The sequence below is a fragment of the Lipophrys pholis genome, assembly GCF_963383615.2.
Source record: "Lipophrys pholis genome assembly, chromosome: 19".
Taxonomy (NCBI): Eukaryota; Metazoa; Chordata; class Actinopteri; order Blenniiformes; family Blenniidae; genus Lipophrys; species Lipophrys pholis.
In genome coordinates this window covers 8,455,628-8,473,636 of record NC_137647.1, presented here as the reverse complement: position 1 = coordinate 8,473,636, position 18,009 = coordinate 8,455,628, and the positions used below count along the sequence as shown (strand labels likewise).

The following is an 18,009-nucleotide window of genomic DNA, read 5'->3' as shown; positions in this document are numbered from 1 at the left end:
AAAGAACCTGAGGAAGCTCCTCGGGTTCAATCGAGAGAAATGTTGGTGCTGAAAAATGTTGTGTGGCTGCATGACAGGCTATCTGTGTCTGATCTCATATTTGATTTTTTGCAAATGCGTTGGGTTTCCAGTGTGTTTTGTTTCCCTGGACAGAGCAGCACCCGGGTTCAGTTGGGTTTATTTACAAAGCTGAGGTCAGGTGTCACTTGATCTAACCACTTTGACACTCAGGTGGTCATCAAGGTCACTGCGTCTGCTTTCCCCCTGTGCTGGCTGCTCTCTCTCTCTCTCTCTCTCTCTCTCTCTCTCTCTCTGCATGTGCACATAATACACAAGCACATTGGAACTGAATGTACACTTGTCCGGAAACCCTCTTTTTGTCCACCTTATTGTGCACCCGACACTCTCTGACATCCAGTCTTATTCCTCATGCGCTGGATAGGGGGTGAGTGAATTGAAAGGACATCACACACGTTTAAATAGAATATGGTTGATAGTTCTAAAACAAATATACACACAGCCATGTGATAGACTCACATCCTATCCAGGGTGCACTCTTCCTTTTGCCCAGTGTCAATGTGAGCAGAGATTGACGTATGAATGGATGAATAAATATATAATGGCTGGATGGATGGAAGGAATTAAGGTCCCCCTTGTCCTAAGGGTAATTTAGATCCTCATTATATCAAACACTTCAGTTCTTCTTTATAGTAAAGATACCTTATAATATTGTGAGTTGGACCGTATTTAGTTGTGTCATGCATGTACGGTTTCATCTCAGAGCACGTGTGTGGAGCCCACAAGAAAAAACAAAATTCAGTTCAATGGAAATCATTACAATGAGACAGCAAAGTTGGATTTAGTTCATTTATTTTTTTTCAGTAGTTTGGTAAAGTGTACATTTATTTGGGCAATACAGCTTTAAGATCTGTCTGCAATATATGAAAAAGGAAAAACTAAAAATGTGACAATGATGGAGATGTCTGTGGACCACGGTTAGTCTTCCAAAATAAAAAGAATCTAAAGGTTCATACTAAACCAGGGTGGGAAATAACTGACTAAACTAAGAGCCCTTGAAGCGGTCCTGCAGTGGTGGCATGGGGATGGACAGATGGGGTCTAGCTGTTCAGGACAGGACCAGGGCTTGAAATTCTGCAAAGACACAAAATAAAGATATGGTTTTTAAGACGTGACATCTGAACACATACACTCGTGCTTCAATGAGATTGTGATGTACTCTTTTTTTCTTTAACAAAAATGATCGTATGAAGCCATGAGAAGGAAAGAAAACTTAGAGATTCTTAATTTCAGTTAGTTTCCAGCTTGTCATTAGATCAATGTTTAATCAATGAGCAAATATTTGAAGCTAAAACCACATTTCAGTCTTAAAGAACGTGAGTGTCTGGCCATTCCAACTGTGACCTACATATTTGACTTGGTGAAATTTCAAAAAGATGGGGAATAAGAGAAAAGTAAAGGTAAAATGTGCATAGTTGTAAATGTTCTTACCATCTGCTCCAATCCGACCATCGCTATCGTCATCAGCAGCACTCAGGAAGCCTTTGATCTCCTTGTCTGTCAGAGCGCGAGCCCCAGGAGAAAACCTCTGGAGGAAACCCCTGGTGCAAAACACACAAATACAGACTTACGGTACAGTTCATGGAAGCCATTTGCAATACCTACAAAGTTAGAAATGACCCTTTGAAATGTGTCCAGGTGCAAAACGATGTAGTTTAAGATGGTTGAAATCTGTAAATGTATATACATGTTTGCAAGAATGAACCTAATTCAGTCGCAGCTCTGCCAAACAAAAGTATCCGCCATCGAGGTTTTGTGTTGCGAACACAAATTCATGGTAACACAAATGGTATTTTACTGTTCACATAAACTTATTTTTCACAGTTTCTGGGTAGCGAGAATATATTTGATGTGATCAGCGTAGCTAATATTGAGGTCATTTTTACATTCATCTCGAAAAACTGACAGTCGGGTCAGGTTCTGATGCTGCATGGGTGTATGGTGAAGATAAGTCACGCCTGGTGTCCAGTGCAATGCTTGACTGGACCTCTCATCGAGCTGGAGGCACCACCAAAAGCAGCCTTTTCTACTCTTACAAAAAAACGCCTGTTTCTGATCTTTTCTGCTCACGTACTTGAGTTCATCCTCCTCGATATATCCGTTTCCATCATTGTCCAGGATCCCAAAAGCCTTCTTCACATCCTGAGGGCTCTTCTTGGCAAGGCCACACAGCTGGAAAAACTTCTTTGGGCAGAAGGAATCTGGAGCTGGAAGACAACAGAGTATGGTTTTAATGAGGAACAACCATGTCCTCCAGTTATTTAGCTGGCATCTATGTTTAGATGTTTTGCATGAGTCATGTCTGGAGTTTCCTGACTAAACAATCATTAAAGCAATGTAGCTATCAAAAGCTGTGTGCAAATCCTCAGACCATTTGTGTCAGCTGAAATTATATAGACAAAACAACAACTAACAAGCTATGGTTAAGTTTGATTGCAGGTCGCACAGTGTCATCTCCAGGAGTGAAGATGTTCAAGAAAATGGCTTTTAACTGCAAATGTTATTTATTCATTTCTTGCTATTCTTGCAGCTGTTTTGCTTATCTTTTAGCTCCAGTGAAACCGTTGAAATCTTGACTCTCACACTTTTATGGACAGTGTCTGCCTCATACACACAGTGCTCCGCAGCAAAGCGTCAACCATGCACTTAAATTCGCCTCATATGCATTTGTGTGTATTTTTCCTAACGTTTTTCTAAAGTTTTGCAGGCTTCCAGTGAGCCATCGTGCAGACACCTCGGTTGATCGCTGCGCCTTTGCGCATAAGCACGTGGGCTGCCGTACATTCCGAATAAAGAGAGCAATAACGATATTGGTGGAAAACGATACCTTGGCAGTCCTTGATAGCACTGTCGATGGCATCAGCAGAAAGGACAGATGAGAGCGACATTTTATTCCTGTAGGAGGAACAGCCATGGTGAATTATTAACACATATAGCCAGGTGCAGTACGAACCTCCGAATACTGACAGATTGTAAAGAAAAAAAACAGTGTCCAAGTAATGTAACTGTCACGTAAAGTAGGTGTGACAAGAGATACAGCATGCAGATGATAATTTAAAAAAAGAAACGTTGTTAGTGCGATAAATAGACTACTTCTCTATAACTTTTCTTAATTTATCTTATTCTAAAAATAACAAAAACATCTCAAAATGTCGCCTTTTGTGCAGGCACCCCCGAACTGTCTTTGACCTAAACTGCACCTGAGCGACAGTATAAGATCCAAGCGATCAGTTTCTGCAAAAGAAAAAAAACAAAAAAAGAAAAAGAAAAAAGTAATTCGAAGATAGAGAAGAAGCGTCTCCTCGTTCTTAACGACAGCCCCGAGTCCACACGGCAACTTACCGTGATGAGGGGGGTTTCGCCCAAGTCGGTGATCCAGCAGAGAGGTAAGGCTTTGTGGTGAGTGCTGTCCGTCAAGGCGGATTTATATAGGTCTGATTGCTGTGACAAAGGGGATTGCTTGAGTTACCTGTCTATGGATCAAATTCTAACTGCCCGCCCCTGATCCAATTTCTCAGCTAACTAATTAACCTTTACTATTTATAACGCCCAGGGGCAGAGAGACCGGACCGTGGGCATCTGTAACGCCCTTGCAAATAGCAAATTAAGTCAAAAAGCGCATTCTTCTCCCCATCCTCCACACCCTCCTGTCATCCCGACACCCCTCCTCTCACCTCTAGAATTATACAGTACAGTAAATGCAGGCAGGCAGGCTGTACTGTAACTGCAGTCTCTCCATCCTTTTCTCCCTCTCTTGCTGATTCTGTCCCACACTCCACATCTACCCTTCCGTGCACGACATATCCTTTTACATGCACATCTGAGCTGCGTCTCCCTGAAAATGTGTTCTTATTGTAACTTTTGAGCTTGAAATGCTGGGGAAAAAATGCCAATGAACCTTTAATTGTGGGTCTTGATGGATTGTGGTGCGTCTTGTGTCACCCTGGACAATTTAGGGTTGGTGTATTAGATGATCTCAGAGGTCAGTGTTATGGCGCTTTACCTGCCCACACATTGTTCCTCAGAAATAAAATAACATTAGGGAGAATTAAAGGTGATTTTTAGTCAAATCTACTGTGACCATCATATCTGAATGTCAGGAACACCGGTGCTTTATAACCTTCTCGCTGTCTCTTACTGAGAGAGGGGGGAGAAGTCTCACTATATTGCTTTGTCAACTGTGCTGATTAAGAGGCCCGAGGTCACCCTCTCCTGTCGGTGTCCCATCTCGCTATATGATGGTGATGATGGTGCATAATGTGCAGTGTTCCAGGTGTTCACATAAAAGTACAGCAGTCAGAGGTCATCCTGTTTTCACGTTCATGGCATTCTGATCACCTAACCCTTTTTATAAAGTCCCTCTGGTTGCATGCTCTAGATTGCCTTTTTACCGAGGGCGTTTAGGGGCCCCAGTGGGTCTGACACACAAACAAAGTCAGGGATCATTAAGCACACTGCTGGGAGAGTGGCCACTGCAGCAGGACACAGAGAAAGGTTAACTTCTGCAGGGAGTGGCGACTGTTGGAAATGCTTGTATTGCACCACACCGTGAAGGGAATGTATGTCATAACTGACATGGTACATATAACCACCTTAAAGAATGTACAGAAATTGAGGACTTGTCACAAAAGCACTGAAGGTCCCACCGAGATTTGAACTCGGATCGCTGGATTCAGAGTCCAGAGTGCTAACCATTACACCATGGAACCACCCGTTAAACTCGCGAGACGGAGACGGACACAGACGCATACACACACTTGTTACACTAAGCATTAGAAATCACATTAAAATGTATCAAATTTACAATCTGTGTATGAAAACCATGCACGAGCGGGTCTTGCCAAAGCTGCGCTCTCACAGCAGTTACCCTGTGCGTAATAATCATTATTTAATGACCCTAAAAAGAAAAGAAAGCTATGGTCGGATTTTTTGTTAATGCATGCCACCCAATCAGAGTTGGAACTGTTTATTTTGCATTTCAACGGGAGTCTGCAACCTGCTGCTGGAGCCACATGTGCTGTCGGTATGGTGGCACCCTGTGGTTTTCACCAGAGTAAATAAGCAACTTGCACAGCTTACAGCATTTCAATAGTATGGCTCCTCTTATCGTGCAATTTGAGGCGGCAAATGTGGCACTTAAATTAAACTGTTTTGTAATTGGTATATTTTGTGAATTAAAATATGCGTCATATCCGTCTGCAGCGGCATGTGCCCGGCGCTGAGTCTCCAACCCCCCCCCGAGCAATATAACCAGGGATGAATCAAGTAAATTAAAAACTTCCGCGGATGGCACCGTTTATTTCAATGTGGCTCGACTCACTTTCTGAGTTGTTCTAATTTGAAATGCTGATAAGTTATAGGATAGAATGCGGCAATTGGTTGTGTGGAAGGAAATGTAAGGAAATACATTTTAAAGGAACATTACACGTGCACTGAGCGTGAACTTCTTTAGATTTCTTTTAACTGCCAATGTTGATCACCCTTTAAAAAACTTGGTACTCTCTGTCTGATTTGTAATTCAGGTTTGACCAAAACTTTGTACAAACTGCTCTCAACTCTCAACAAGTGATGTCCAGGTAGTTTTACTGTATGGTTCCAGGGAAGCTGGATTGACTTGGGAGCGTCAAGAGAAACTCAATCATCTCGTACAGACTGTGTGAAAAAAAACAACAAGAGGACACCGGATCAAGAGAAGCGGTGCGTCTTTACCCACACCCGGTGCTGATGATGTCATGCGCCATGTTGATACCATATACAGTTACTGGGCGATCATTTATTTATTTACATTTGCTAATGCTTTTTTTTTTTTTTTTTTTTGTAGTCACGCCTCCATACATTGGCTCTGCATGTATCTGACAGCCACTTGTTGTTACTGTATAGAAAACTCTGGTGTTAAAATGACCAACATTTCTGTGAAGTGTTTGAGGGAAACGCTTCTCGGTTTATCCAATTATGGAGAATCTTGGAAATAGTTTGCGGATTTATGTTTCAAACCAACAGGGGGTTTCTAAATGGTGTAGACTTATCAATTAATGTTAATTAAACAATACATTCAGGCACGTTTTACAACTTCATTGTTTGGTTTTGTATGAATGAAAGTAGTGTCCTCTTGCAACTACAAGCTTTTTTTTTTTTTTTAAAGACGACGTGGGTTTATTTACCGCCTATCTGGAACGCTTGCGTTCCAATTGACACTATCTGTGTACGTGGCGCCATCTCGTGGCGACAGATAGAAACTGCAAACTGTACTTCAGTCCCAATATAATAAAACGCATGTGCAGACCTAACACACACACACACACACACACACACACACACACACACACACACACACACACACACACACACACACACACACACACACACACACACACACACACGAAGTAATGGTATTTACAGTAACTGTTAAGGCTTGATTTGCCAGTTTTGGTTTGTTTTTTTAGATGTGTTTCCTTTGTTTATACACATTGTCAATAAAACTGAATGTGCTTTCAAGCCACGCCATAGCATTTTGCACTGGCATTCATCTGGCCAGCAAAGTTGAGTAGTGGTTGGCACTCCTGCCTTACAGCAAGTAATTCTCGGGTTCCACTCTGGCCTAGTTGGCCTTTATTTGCATGTTCTCCCTTGTGCCCAGGCTTCCCCCCAACAGTTCATCATTGGTGACTCTACACTTTTATGACATCCTCTCCAGGGTGTTCCCTCCTTCAAAACAAATGCTTCTAGTCTCCCACTAAGTTTGAAAAAGAAGAAATATGGATGGATATAACCCTCAGAATTTAAATGAATGTCTTTTTGATGTAGTTCAATTCAATGGAGGTAAATTCTTTGAGAGGGTGTGATGAGATGTGAAGGTGGAATTAAGAAAGGAGTCTCTCATATGTTTATGAATTAGTGTAAAGTAAAGCTGCAAAGACCCAGTTAGACCGTAGCAAAAGAATATTTATTCTTTTTTACCGTTCGTTCCTGGAAAGTGCATATTAGATTTTACAGTAAGCAAACTTCATATTTAAGACATGAACACAACCGAGCGACATTCACAATCATCATTTTTGGACAGTGTGTTGCATTGGAGGAATCGTCTCTTAAGCAAATGTATAAAAATTATTTATATTCAGATGAAAAGGGGGAGGTCGACGTGGGCTTTGTTGTTCCATCAGAGCAGGTGTTCTTGGTCAGTTGCCACTTTTATGCCTTAACCACGGTGGCGAACTCTGTAGGGGAGACATAAGTTGGCATGGGATGAGCGTTTGCAACCAGAAGGCATCACAGGTAAGAAGGCGTAAAAGTTCTGGTGAGAGTCTTAGAAGTTCGTACCATCTGCTCCGATCTTGCCATCTCCGTCGGTGTCACCGGCTGCAAGGAACTTCTTGGTCTCAGCGTCGGTCAGTGCGCGTGCACCAGATTTGAAGTTCTGCAGGAACAGCCTGCAGAAAGAGGAAGGGGTGATGAGTTCCTGGAGGAGGATAACATGGCTGAATGCAAATTCTAAAAAGAGTGCTTAAGTCAGATTTACGAAATAAGATTTGTGGTGGTAGTCTCAAAATGGCCATAATTTAAAACAAGAGACAAGTTAAAGGTTGTTTGACTCAGTGGCCATGTCAACATTCCTACTGCAGGCATTGCTCCTCTGTCAGTCACCGATTATTCTCTTATTCAGCTATTATTAGTGCAGAGAACAGAAGAAAAGTGTGTCTTACTTAAGCTCATCCTCCTCAATGAAGCCACTCTTGTCCTGGTCAATGATGAAGAAGGCCTTCTTGACATCGTCTGCGGACTTGCCGGCCAGGCCGCAGCTCTTGAAGAACTTCTTGTGGTCGAACGTGTCAGCGCCTAAAATAAAACACAGTGTGTTACCCGAAGTCGAAGGACAACAAGGGCATTGGCTGTCCTTGCAAAAAGCTTAACGGGGTATCGGGAACGTCAATTCGAGTCACCTTTGCACTGTTCCAGGGCTGCAGCGATGTCAGCATCAGTCAGTACACCTGCGAAGGCCATTTTGATCTACAGAAAGAAAATCAGTCATTTTAGGGTTATCGAAGAATCAGAAGCAATGATTTAAAAAAACTCTAACAGACGTTGAATGTTAATCAATAAAATAACAATACACCACTATACATTTTCACTGTCTAAACTAGCTCAAGTAGGAAGATCTTAACAATAAATGTTCGGTAATGAAGCACTCCTCATATAAAATGAAAAGAGCATGATAGAAAGACTTGAGGAGGCACAGTCCACTTCTTTCTGAACAAGCTTGGAGCTGCATTTCCAAATCCCATCTGAGAGGTTGAGATTGATTCCTATGGTCCCTGCTGCAACTCTAAAGCTGCTGGGAGGTCTGATCAGTAATCCAAGTCTTCTTGCAGCTGAAGCAAAACTCGTCTCTTTCTTAAGACGCTGGGTTGCAGTAAAAAGAAAGTCCTGATTAAGATTATTTCAAGGCTGTTCAGAGATGATGATGCGTCGGCTGTGTGGATCCCGGCTTTCTTTTTTCTTCTTCCTCCCATTCAGACTCACCTTCGGTTGTTTTGCTTTGTAGGGTACAGATGACACAGACAAGACTTGAGTCGACTGCAGTGATCATCCCGGTGCTCCCAGTGACCTTTTATAGTTTCCCTCCATCGAAATGTGAGGCTTAATGTAACCGACACCGCGAAGGGGGTGGCGAGAATTCGTGCCGTGGCCAGACGGCAGTCTATTTTAAGTTTCACAAATGAAGACGCTTAAAAGGTGCGCTTGAAGAAGTCTTTAATGTCCCCAATGCTAAGAATAGGCCTGTGCACTGCTGAGGAGGACAAATTGCGAGTGCTGCTGGCAACACACAGCCATATCCAAGAGGGTGGATACCCAGCATGCGCATGCAGACTGTTAGACTGTGCGTAAGTGGCTCAAAATGGCTCTTTTCCCTCTTTTCATGTAACGTTTTTTTCCATTATGGAGAATACACTGTTTGTCCAGTCTGTAAATATGTTCTGCTTTATTTGTCATATTTATATGGTGTGCATTAAAATAAATCAATTCTGAACTGAAAAGTGATTCTATTGTCAGACTTGTCGGACTAATATTGTTGCATGCTGCACATTTATGTGTATTTGTGATTCAAAACGTAGGATGTCTTTATTGTCCACATCTGATCAAGGAAAATGTTTTTTTTTTTATTATTTGTCTGTCTGAAGACAAACACTCATTAGTGTACAGAAACATTACAAGTTACTGTCAATCTACACAGTTTTGACTGATGATTGTAGAAAAATACATATATATATATATATATATAATTATACATTTGAAATGATTAAAGTTAAAATAAGTGATCCTTTCATGTTGTTTGAGAATTTAAGGAAAAACTGCATTTTTAGTTTGAAAGAAAAACATTTTTTTCTCAGAAAAGTAAGTGAAGAGACTTTGAATGTCTGTCATTGCACTGCAGAGCCCCCCCTTGCACTCTGGAAATAATACCTTTGACCGCCTGTAGGTGGCACCAGTATCCTTCGGGGTAAACCGGGTGAGAGAATTTCCCGCTGCTATCACTACGCCTTTCTGTTGTGGCCACTGGCAGACGGGAATAAGCCCGGGGTGTTATTTGATAGCGTGCAGCTCTTACATACTGCTGACTTGCAGTTCCCTGAGCATTCATAACTTCCACTGGAGCTGCAATCTGACTTTAGTACAACCAATCAGCTGTGGAGATGCAGCCATGGGTCAAAACATATGTGCAGGTTGTTTTCCTTACACTTTTACAATACTCTAAATCCGGTGGAACCATCAGTTGGATAATGTGATAAGAATCTCTTCAGCCTGTGTACTTTGCTGGCTTCTTTGCAGCGGGTTTAAGCTGTCTTACGCTCCTGCTGACGCAACTGTGTCTGTGGTGTTGTGGCCACAGCACATCCTCCCATTGATTGTGCAGCAGTGGGTGGAGATATATAGCTTGGATTAGACCACCTCATTACAGAAAGCGTGGCAGCGATCTATTGCAGTGCATTGCCAGGATCTGGGAAGCGTGCAAAGCAAAGCCCCAGGGCCTTCTCCCCGCTGTATTTCCCAGCTCCTGGTCGGAGTCCAGCCACACTCCTTGTCTCATTAACCAATCATCTAGACAAGTGCTGGGGAGGTCATTTCAACCATCCCTCAGCACCTCCTGAGCATTTAAGACCCCTGGCAAGTGGAGAACCATTTGACTTGTTCTCAACCCTTTGTGGTGACATTGTGTTGGCAGTCGTGTGAATGTGGTGTGATACATCGGAGGGACCGATGCAAAGACAATTGACCTGAGCAAGATGATTTTAGACCAAAAGAGTATTTATTCCTGGTTTTTCACTCTTCCTCAAAAGCGCAGATGGTAGTGTACAGTTTGCACAAGTCATTTTTTCAAAACATATAACACATCTTAATAATATTAGCATTACAAAATGTGTTCCATGTTGAGAAATTGTCCGCAGGCAACTCATAAATAAGGTATAAAAAATATTCTTTCAGCTGATGATTATTGAATCTTGCAAGGAGTTCGGAAGGGAGTGGATCTTGGTCAATGGGAATTTATGCCTTTACAAGGGCAGCAAACTCTGTGAAAGTAGAATGAAACTGCCATTAGTAGGGTACAAAATGTTTTGTTCTTGTGTCATAGTGGTGGTTTAGATTAACTGGACCCAATCTCTCTGACCAAGAGTTTGAATCAGGTACTGGAACTATGTGGATGCGGGTTACAAGTTCAATTATGAGGTGAATTCATTTAGGCACCACTGTTAGCAGAAATCAGATATGATCACTTGTATATGTGATGTATATTCCTTTATATTTGATTGTATGCTGTAAGAATGTACAATGTTCTCTTACCATCAACTCCGATCTTGCCATCACCGTCGCTGTCACCAGCGGCAAGGAAAGCCTTGGTCTCCTTGTCGGTGAGTGCTCTGGCCCCAGCAGAGAAGTTCTGCAGGAACAGTCTGGGAAGTGGAAATCAGAAACAAAACATTAAAATCAGGGCGATTGAAATCCATCCATGGCAATTCCCATTTGAGACTTAATGTTAGAAGTTAGCTGTATAATGAGATCTAGAGCATATTTTCATATTATGAGCCCATTGGGGGGGGGGGGGGGGTTGCTGAGTATCAGCTTTAAGTGTGGAGTTCCAGGATCTCTTACTTCAGCTCCTCCTCCTCAATGAAGCCACTGTTGTCCTGATCAATGATGGCGAAGGCCTTCTTGACCTCATCTGCGGACTTGCCGGCCAGGCCGCAGGTCTTGAAGAACTTCTTGTAGTCAAAGGAATCAGCAGCTGGAACACACATGTTTACACCATTAGCACAAGAGAGAGGAGTTCACAGGTGTAATATGATAGCTATGTGGCTGGCATCTTACATGACACATCCTGAAATTGTGAATTTAGTGAGCTGCACTCTGATCTCAGCCAACTTTTTTTTAAAGTTTTTTTAAGGTTGGAATGCACTTCATTTATATTTTGTGTAAACAACGTTAATGAGGTATCATGTAATGAATAAAGGTAATAGAGCTCACCAGAGCAGCCATCCAGAGCTGCTTTCATTTCAGCATCCTTGAGAACACCAGCGAAGGCCATTTTTTATTCTTGGAGAGGAAAGAAGGTCAAAGCAGGGTTAGTATGAGCATCACACTTCAATTGGTCTTTTCAATTTTATGCAAAATAGTTTAATTACTGACTTTTTTTTTTTTTAATAAGTCCAAGTGCCAAAAGAACTACATTCACTTTTACTGTTTGAAGAAATCAATTCGCTTATTGCTTTCAGATCACTTTGGGTTTCAATGTTAAACACAGATTTAAAAAGGTCCTACATGAGCTTTAGCTGCACAACACATTACATTCTATCAACACTGCAGTGGGAAGCATTCACTTTGTCAACGCTTGTCTTGCAGCTGTAGACGGGAGAGCTGCTCTGTTGCCTCAGGATGTTAAAGCACAACCGAGGACTGTGTTCCCTCCAAAGCTGCGGTGCTGCTTCTGGCACTAAATAGATGATGATTCCACCGAGAGGCTAAAAAATCACAGCAACTTGAACCACTGCCACAAATTAATAGTGCAGCTTGAAAGATGCAGTGATGTCAAACGCGCCGATAGCTTTAGTGAGGTAGGGTTGTTTTTGTTGTTGTTTTTTTTCACCCCGTTCTATGGAGATGATAGTAAACAACGCAGTTATCCACAAATGCTGATCCTCCTCTTTTGCGCACTAATCGAGAAAGTCCTGTGGTCCATGTGGTCGTTGGCTCCGGCTCTTTCTAAAGTTTGTAGTCCACAGGTTTCATCTCATGGTTTGAATCCTTTTTTTTTTTTCCTCTCTCTCTCTCTCTTTCCTTCCCAGTGCAGGCTGCAGAAGTCAGCGTGGCTTTTTGGAGGCTCACATCCCACTCACCTTTGAGCTGCGTTGAGGCGAGTGAAAACCGAGGCGGACTCCAGTGAATGCTTCAAGCCGCTTTCCCTCTCGCTTATATATCCTTGAGCAACACCATTTACAGAGCTTTGAGTCTCAGTATCGGGTATACTAAGATGCATGGGTTTCGAAAAAATGTGTCTAGTAGTCTGGTCCTATTTTTAGGCGAACAAATGAGGATGCTACCATGTTTGCAGGAGGCCTATAGCTGGATGTGTGGAAACCCGAGCGGGCCCGACTGGTCAATTCACGGGACACGTTACACCCATCTGATTTATGGGCAACTTGAAAGTTATGGTGGCTGGTTTGGAAGTGGTGCGTTTTCTTCCTCCGGTTCAATGCTATGATGAGACATTCGTGACATGTGCGACTAATAAGACTCGCGGCCAATCAATTTGCTGTCCACGTTTTTCTTTTTTTGAAATTAACAATTGAAATTAATTAATGAACTCACGCGTAAAAGCGACTCTCCAAGAATATCTACACTAAAGACGTTGCTCTAATACAATATCAGCACTTTTTTAAATATATATATATATATACACACACACACACACATATATATATATATATATATATATATATATATATATATATATATATATATATATATATATATATATATATATATATATATATATATATATATATTGTAGCTTTGTGATTGCCTATATTCAGACGCACTTTGATTTATGGTAAACATATTTTATTAAAAGTGTTTCAATTGAACTGAACTGAATTGTGCACTTGTCGTGTCCCGTTTTATTTAATTCTCTCCCCCATGGTGTTGTGGGTGAATAGGCCCGGAGTTGCAAGCTTATAAAAGATGATCTCCGTGGATTGAAATGCATGGTCTCTAGTTTAACCCATGGTATAGCTCTATAGGGTTCAAAGCTCCACAAGCAGTGTCGGGTTTCACGGCAGCCCATCGCGCCAGCAGCAACAAGACTTTGGGACTTTTACCACCACGTCCCTGTCCTTACTAGGCAATGCACCAATCACTTGGGCTGCGTGCAGGCTCGCGAGGACAAGTTAACAATTTGTTGACAGCTCAACTTTCTCCTTCAGTGCTTTAGAAAAAACAAACAAACAAACAAACAAAAACCAACTCCATGAAATGGATCGGCGAGTGTCAGGGTGAGAAGGATACTTGTTGATTTCATTTGCGCGGATTAAAATGTGAAAAATGTTGTTAACAACATTAATAGTGAGGCTTAATGTTTCTGCCAGAGTCTGCAGGAATTCGAAATCCGCCCAGCAGAAGGCAGCAATAGGTCAAATAAGGCAAACGTTGTTTTTTTTAGGGGGGGGGGGGGGCGTTCTTGATTTGCTCGATTGTGCGTGTGCGCGCTCCCGTGCCACGTGTGACCCCGTTGACTGTTATGAGAGTTTTAACTCAAATGTAGAAATTAGCTTTGTAATCCGCCTGTTGCAGCTACAGACAACTCTGACCAAAAGTGAATAGCTATAAATTAATCGTACTGAATCATTATACATGCCTTTTCACTTTAAAATGCATTTATTTATTCAAATATTTAAGTGATTATTGTAATTTGGGATTTGGATTTGGTTAATTGCCCTACTTTGTTGTATCACTATTGTTAGAAATGATTGCGAGCAGAAAAAAAGGTATTTGTAGGTGCCACAGTTTCCTACTCCGGCACAATTGGAGCAACATGGAGCAACGTCAAAAGGCACATTCTGATCCAATTTCCCAAATAACAACAAACAAAACGAATCAGATTTTATTAATCGCTTAGGGGGAATTCTTTGTTTCCCTCATTGACCCATCCCATTTCGAGGATGCTGAGGTGCAGCCACATTGCAGCGCTCCAAGGAGTCAATGGAGGTCAAGGATTTTGCTCAGCGACTCACAGCAGTGACTCATCAGCTGTGGGATTCGAACTTGCGAAGCAAATTACTAGCTTTCTCAGAGGCAGAGTTATTCTTTGACTGAGATCAATTTCTCCAAGACAAATACAAACAGAATGTGTGATGCACAAAGATAACAAAAAAAAGAAGTCAGAGAGATCATGGTGTAACACCTTTCATACATTTATTAATCTATTCGGTGCCTAAGTAATTGAACATATACACATATCTACTATTCAGCATTACCATCAGTCCCACAAACATACTAAGTATTACTGTATCACATCAACAGGGAGAGCAGCAGGCAGGTACAGAATTTCAAAGGTTTTTGGTTATTGCATCAAATGATCAGGACAGTCAGGATTTCCGTAAGAAATCTGTTCTTCAAAATGGGGAAAGATGGCCACGGTCATGTTTGTTTATTCTATTTATTTCAGGAGCTCACAGAACTCTGTGGAGGAGAAAAAAAGGGACAGTGAACAGAAAAATCAGTTTACTGCAGGCAAATACTCAGTGTCATACAGCATCAGGGTTAAGGAAGATGACTAAACAAACCACAAATTATTTTATTTATTTTATTCAGTTTGCTTGCCCAAGTGGAGTGCGCTATAGTTTTCTAGTGTACTGCTTTTTATAGACTGCAATTTCAGCACTACGTAGTGGACAGCTCCTCTATACCAAGGGCTCTTTTTGTCAACCACTAAAAGCTTTTTTTGCATGTTAAACATCTATTTAACAAGCACCAACCTTCCATCCCAATCTTTCCATCGCCATCCTTATCTCCTGCAGCCATCAGAGACTTGGTCTCTGCTACAGTCAGCTCCCTGGCCCCTGGAGAGAAATTCTGCAGGAACAGTCTGAGGGGTAGATGAAAAATATCAGCAATAGGTTCGGACTGAAATCGTCACAGACGTTATCTTGACTGATGCATTTCTCCCACTCCTCTAGGCCCCTTTTGGCTGTCTTACTCGTTCCCTCCATCACTCACTCACCTCATGTTTCACTCAGTTCATTCATGGTGGAAATGCTTTTTCATTCATATCGTGACCTCTGGCTCTGGGCAATCATGAGAGCGTTAACGCACAGATGTCGCACACATGCTCAAACACACCCAAACAGCCTTTTATCCATACATGCATGCGTACAAGCAGACAACACACACACGCTATCCTTACTTGAGCTCCTCTTCCTCAATGTAACCACTCCTGTCTTGGTCCAGGACTTTGAACACTTTTTTTCTGTCTGCCTCGGTTAAGCAGGTCAGTCCCGCTTGTGCAAAGAACGACTTGAAGTCGAATGTGCCTGGAGCTACATCGGCGTAGAATGGGAGAGGGAGAGTAAGAGCGAGGGATAAAGAGAGCAAAAGAAACAGACACGTGGGAGTGAGAGGTCAATCACAGAATGACAAGAAAGAAAGACTGGCGGGGGCTGAATAGGGATGTCGCATTTACTCATTCGCTCAGATGACTTTCATTCTTCAAGTGATGACATTTACCAATATACACCCCATAGCACATTACTGTCTTATACCATTACACTACAGGCTATGTCATTATGCCATTGAAACAGTCAATGCACACTGCATGTTGCCTCCGGGTTCAATACAAACCTAAATGTTAAAAGCTCTTTAATGATCGAAAATGAAGATATTGCTCCCGCATGAGTTTCCTTTAAGTAACTCTAAAGACAATCTTGAATAAAAGTCCCACCTCTTTGGGTGAAAATTAAATAGTTTTGACCTGGGAAAATAAGTGGATAATCATATAACAAAAGGTAAATAGATTTAACTGATATAGCGCTCTTCGACAAGAGGAGAAATCCTTAAAAACAACAGATATGTCACAAGCCTTGCAGTTAAAACTTGCACAATTTAATTTAGGTTTCCAAACTTCTGATTGATTTAGTTTCAGAAAACATGCACAAATGTAAGTAGTGTGACAAAGTATGACACTTTGCTTCAAACATAGCCAGCATGTGGTTTTTCTTGAATAAAGGGCATATGAGCACTGACATTTGATTTTCATCCAAACGGTTGAGCTCTGTCTGCCTCGTCATGCAGACATAATTGTTGGAGATAAATAATTAAGTGCATTGAGTTGTGATAACGGATTTTGGGATTTTGTCTTCTCTGGGATTTTGTCTTCTCTGTGCGAACGCTCAACATAAACACTTTGGCATCTGGGTGGTAACGACTCTCCTGCCACATGGCTGCCTGGTTACCTGCCAGCACCCTACCCCCGCAGTGAAAAACAATCATACAGGTATCCCCTGTGGTCGTGGGTTCAGCGGTGCCAGAGTCTGTATTATATGCATGAATGTATATTCCCTGACCGCAGAGTACATATTCATGAGTTGATGATCCAGTGCTTGTGAAGTGTGTGTCTCCTTGCGTGCAAGTTTTTGTGCGTTATCTGACTCACCTTGGCAAGCCTGGACTGCAGCCTTAATGTCCTCGTCGGTCAACATCTCTGCAAATGCCATGTTCCTCTGTGGCTGCCTGACACACACACACACACACACACACACACACGCACACACACACACACACACACACACACACACACACACACACACACACACACACACACACACACACACACACACACACACACACACACACACACACACACACACACACACACACACGCACACACACACACACAGGATGCGGAGTGTCACAAAATTAAATCGTGCAGGTGTTTTCTCGTATCAGGTCATTGCAGTCAGTTGGAAAGAGTTCAGAACCTGTGGACACATTAGCTATTATTATTCCTCCGTGGGTAGTCTTTGGATTGATCAGCACCATCAAAAAGAAAGCTAAGTTGTCTTTTTTCCCACCGGGGCTATTCCACCTTGACAATAAGGTATCACTCTGTAACTGTTTCAACTAAAAACTTTTATGTGCCATCCACAAGAGATCACCCAAAATTGTTTCATATCAGTCATATGTTGTTCTCGCTGAAGAATAATCCAAAGCTTACGGGGCAAATGAATTAACTATAGTTGGATAGTAATTTTTTTCCCCCCACAGTCCACAATTTACTCTCCCTTTCCACCAGCAAATTCACAGAGACTCACGAGACACACAGAACTGTCAGATATCATCACGTAAACAGCCCTGTGCGCATACATTTAAGGAAAAACAAGCTTGGTACTCACCGTGCTTTGGGTAAGGTTTGAACTCTTTAAGCAGATGATGTGCAGATGACTGCTTTTCTTTTTGCCTCTCTTTGCTCTCACTCTCCTGCAGCTTCAAAATCCAGAGTGCACGAAGCAACCTGACGTATCTGTCCTCAAACCCAGGGAGATTTCCCCCACGCCACAGACTGCCTCCTCCCCCTTCATCAGTTAATCAGAGCAGATAATTTTCCCATTCATACTATTTTGTGAACTTGCAGGCGGCGCATAAATGTAGTCAGAAATTGCACTAAAACCTCATAATCCTTAAAGAACTAAAACAGTATGCTGGTGCAACAACAGACACTAATAGATTCCTATAAAAATAGGTTTTGATATAAAATTAAATATGTATGACATACAAACCAATGTGCCCCAGGGATATGAAAAGCAGTCAATTTACCAGTGTGATGACAGTTGTGTGTTTTAGTTATACTAGATAATATCCCTTGTTAAATTTTGATTAAGGGATTTAAAT

The 18,009-nt window shown here is 41.9% G+C and overlaps 4 protein-coding genes across 5 annotated transcripts; all 4 read right to left on the bottom strand.

Moving 5' to 3' along the window:
• Positions 1-879: 879 nt before the first annotated feature.
• Positions 880-3,473, bottom strand: pvalb8 (parvalbumin 8). The gene is made up of 5 exons (XM_080488631.1): positions 3,421-3,473; positions 2,906-2,973; positions 2,153-2,285; positions 1,510-1,619; positions 880-1,152 (listed from the first exon to the last, which is right to left on the bottom strand). The coding sequence occupies exons 2-5, from the start codon at positions 2,964-2,966 to the stop codon at positions 1,127-1,129; spliced, it is 330 nt and encodes a 109-aa protein (XP_080344757.1). The 5' UTR covers positions 2,967-2,973; positions 3,421-3,473; the 3' UTR covers positions 880-1,126.
• Positions 3,474-6,999: 3,526 nt separating this feature from the next.
• LOC308125257 (parvalbumin beta-2-like) lies at positions 7,000-8,694 on the bottom strand. Its single transcript, XM_080488883.1, has 5 exons — positions 8,596-8,694; positions 8,016-8,082; positions 7,779-7,911; positions 7,396-7,505; positions 7,000-7,292 (listed from the first exon to the last, which is right to left on the bottom strand). The coding sequence occupies exons 2-5, from the start codon at positions 8,074-8,076 to the stop codon at positions 7,267-7,269; spliced, it is 330 nt and encodes a 109-aa protein (XP_080345009.1). The 5' UTR covers positions 8,077-8,082; positions 8,596-8,694; the 3' UTR covers positions 7,000-7,266.
• A 1,665-nt stretch (positions 8,695-10,359) lies between these two features.
• On the bottom strand, positions 10,360-12,781 carry LOC308125258 (parvalbumin beta). Its single transcript, XM_080488884.1, has 5 exons — positions 12,465-12,781; positions 11,596-11,664; positions 11,224-11,356; positions 10,915-11,024; positions 10,360-10,643 (listed from the first exon to the last, which is right to left on the bottom strand). Exons 2-5 carry the CDS (start codon positions 11,654-11,656, stop codon positions 10,618-10,620), a joined length of 330 nt encoding a protein of 109 aa, XP_080345010.1. The 5' UTR covers positions 11,657-11,664; positions 12,465-12,781; the 3' UTR covers positions 10,360-10,617.
• A 1,433-nt stretch (positions 12,782-14,214) lies between these two features.
• Positions 14,215-17,663, bottom strand: LOC308125259 (parvalbumin beta-like). 2 transcript variants are annotated; one of them, XM_080488885.1, is made up of 5 exons: positions 17,514-17,663; positions 16,775-16,851; positions 15,530-15,662; positions 15,102-15,211; positions 14,215-14,805 (listed from the first exon to the last, which is right to left on the bottom strand). In XM_080488885.1, exons 2-5 carry the CDS (start codon positions 16,833-16,835, stop codon positions 14,783-14,785), a joined length of 327 nt encoding a protein of 108 aa, XP_080345011.1. In that variant the 5' UTR covers positions 16,836-16,851; positions 17,514-17,663; the 3' UTR covers positions 14,215-14,782. The 2 variants fall into 2 exon arrangements, with proteins under 2 accessions (XP_080345011.1, XP_080345012.1); XM_080488886.1 differs by having other exon boundaries at positions 14,516-14,805; positions 16,775-16,841; positions 17,514-17,624.
• Between the last annotated feature and the right edge of the window lie 346 nt (positions 17,664-18,009).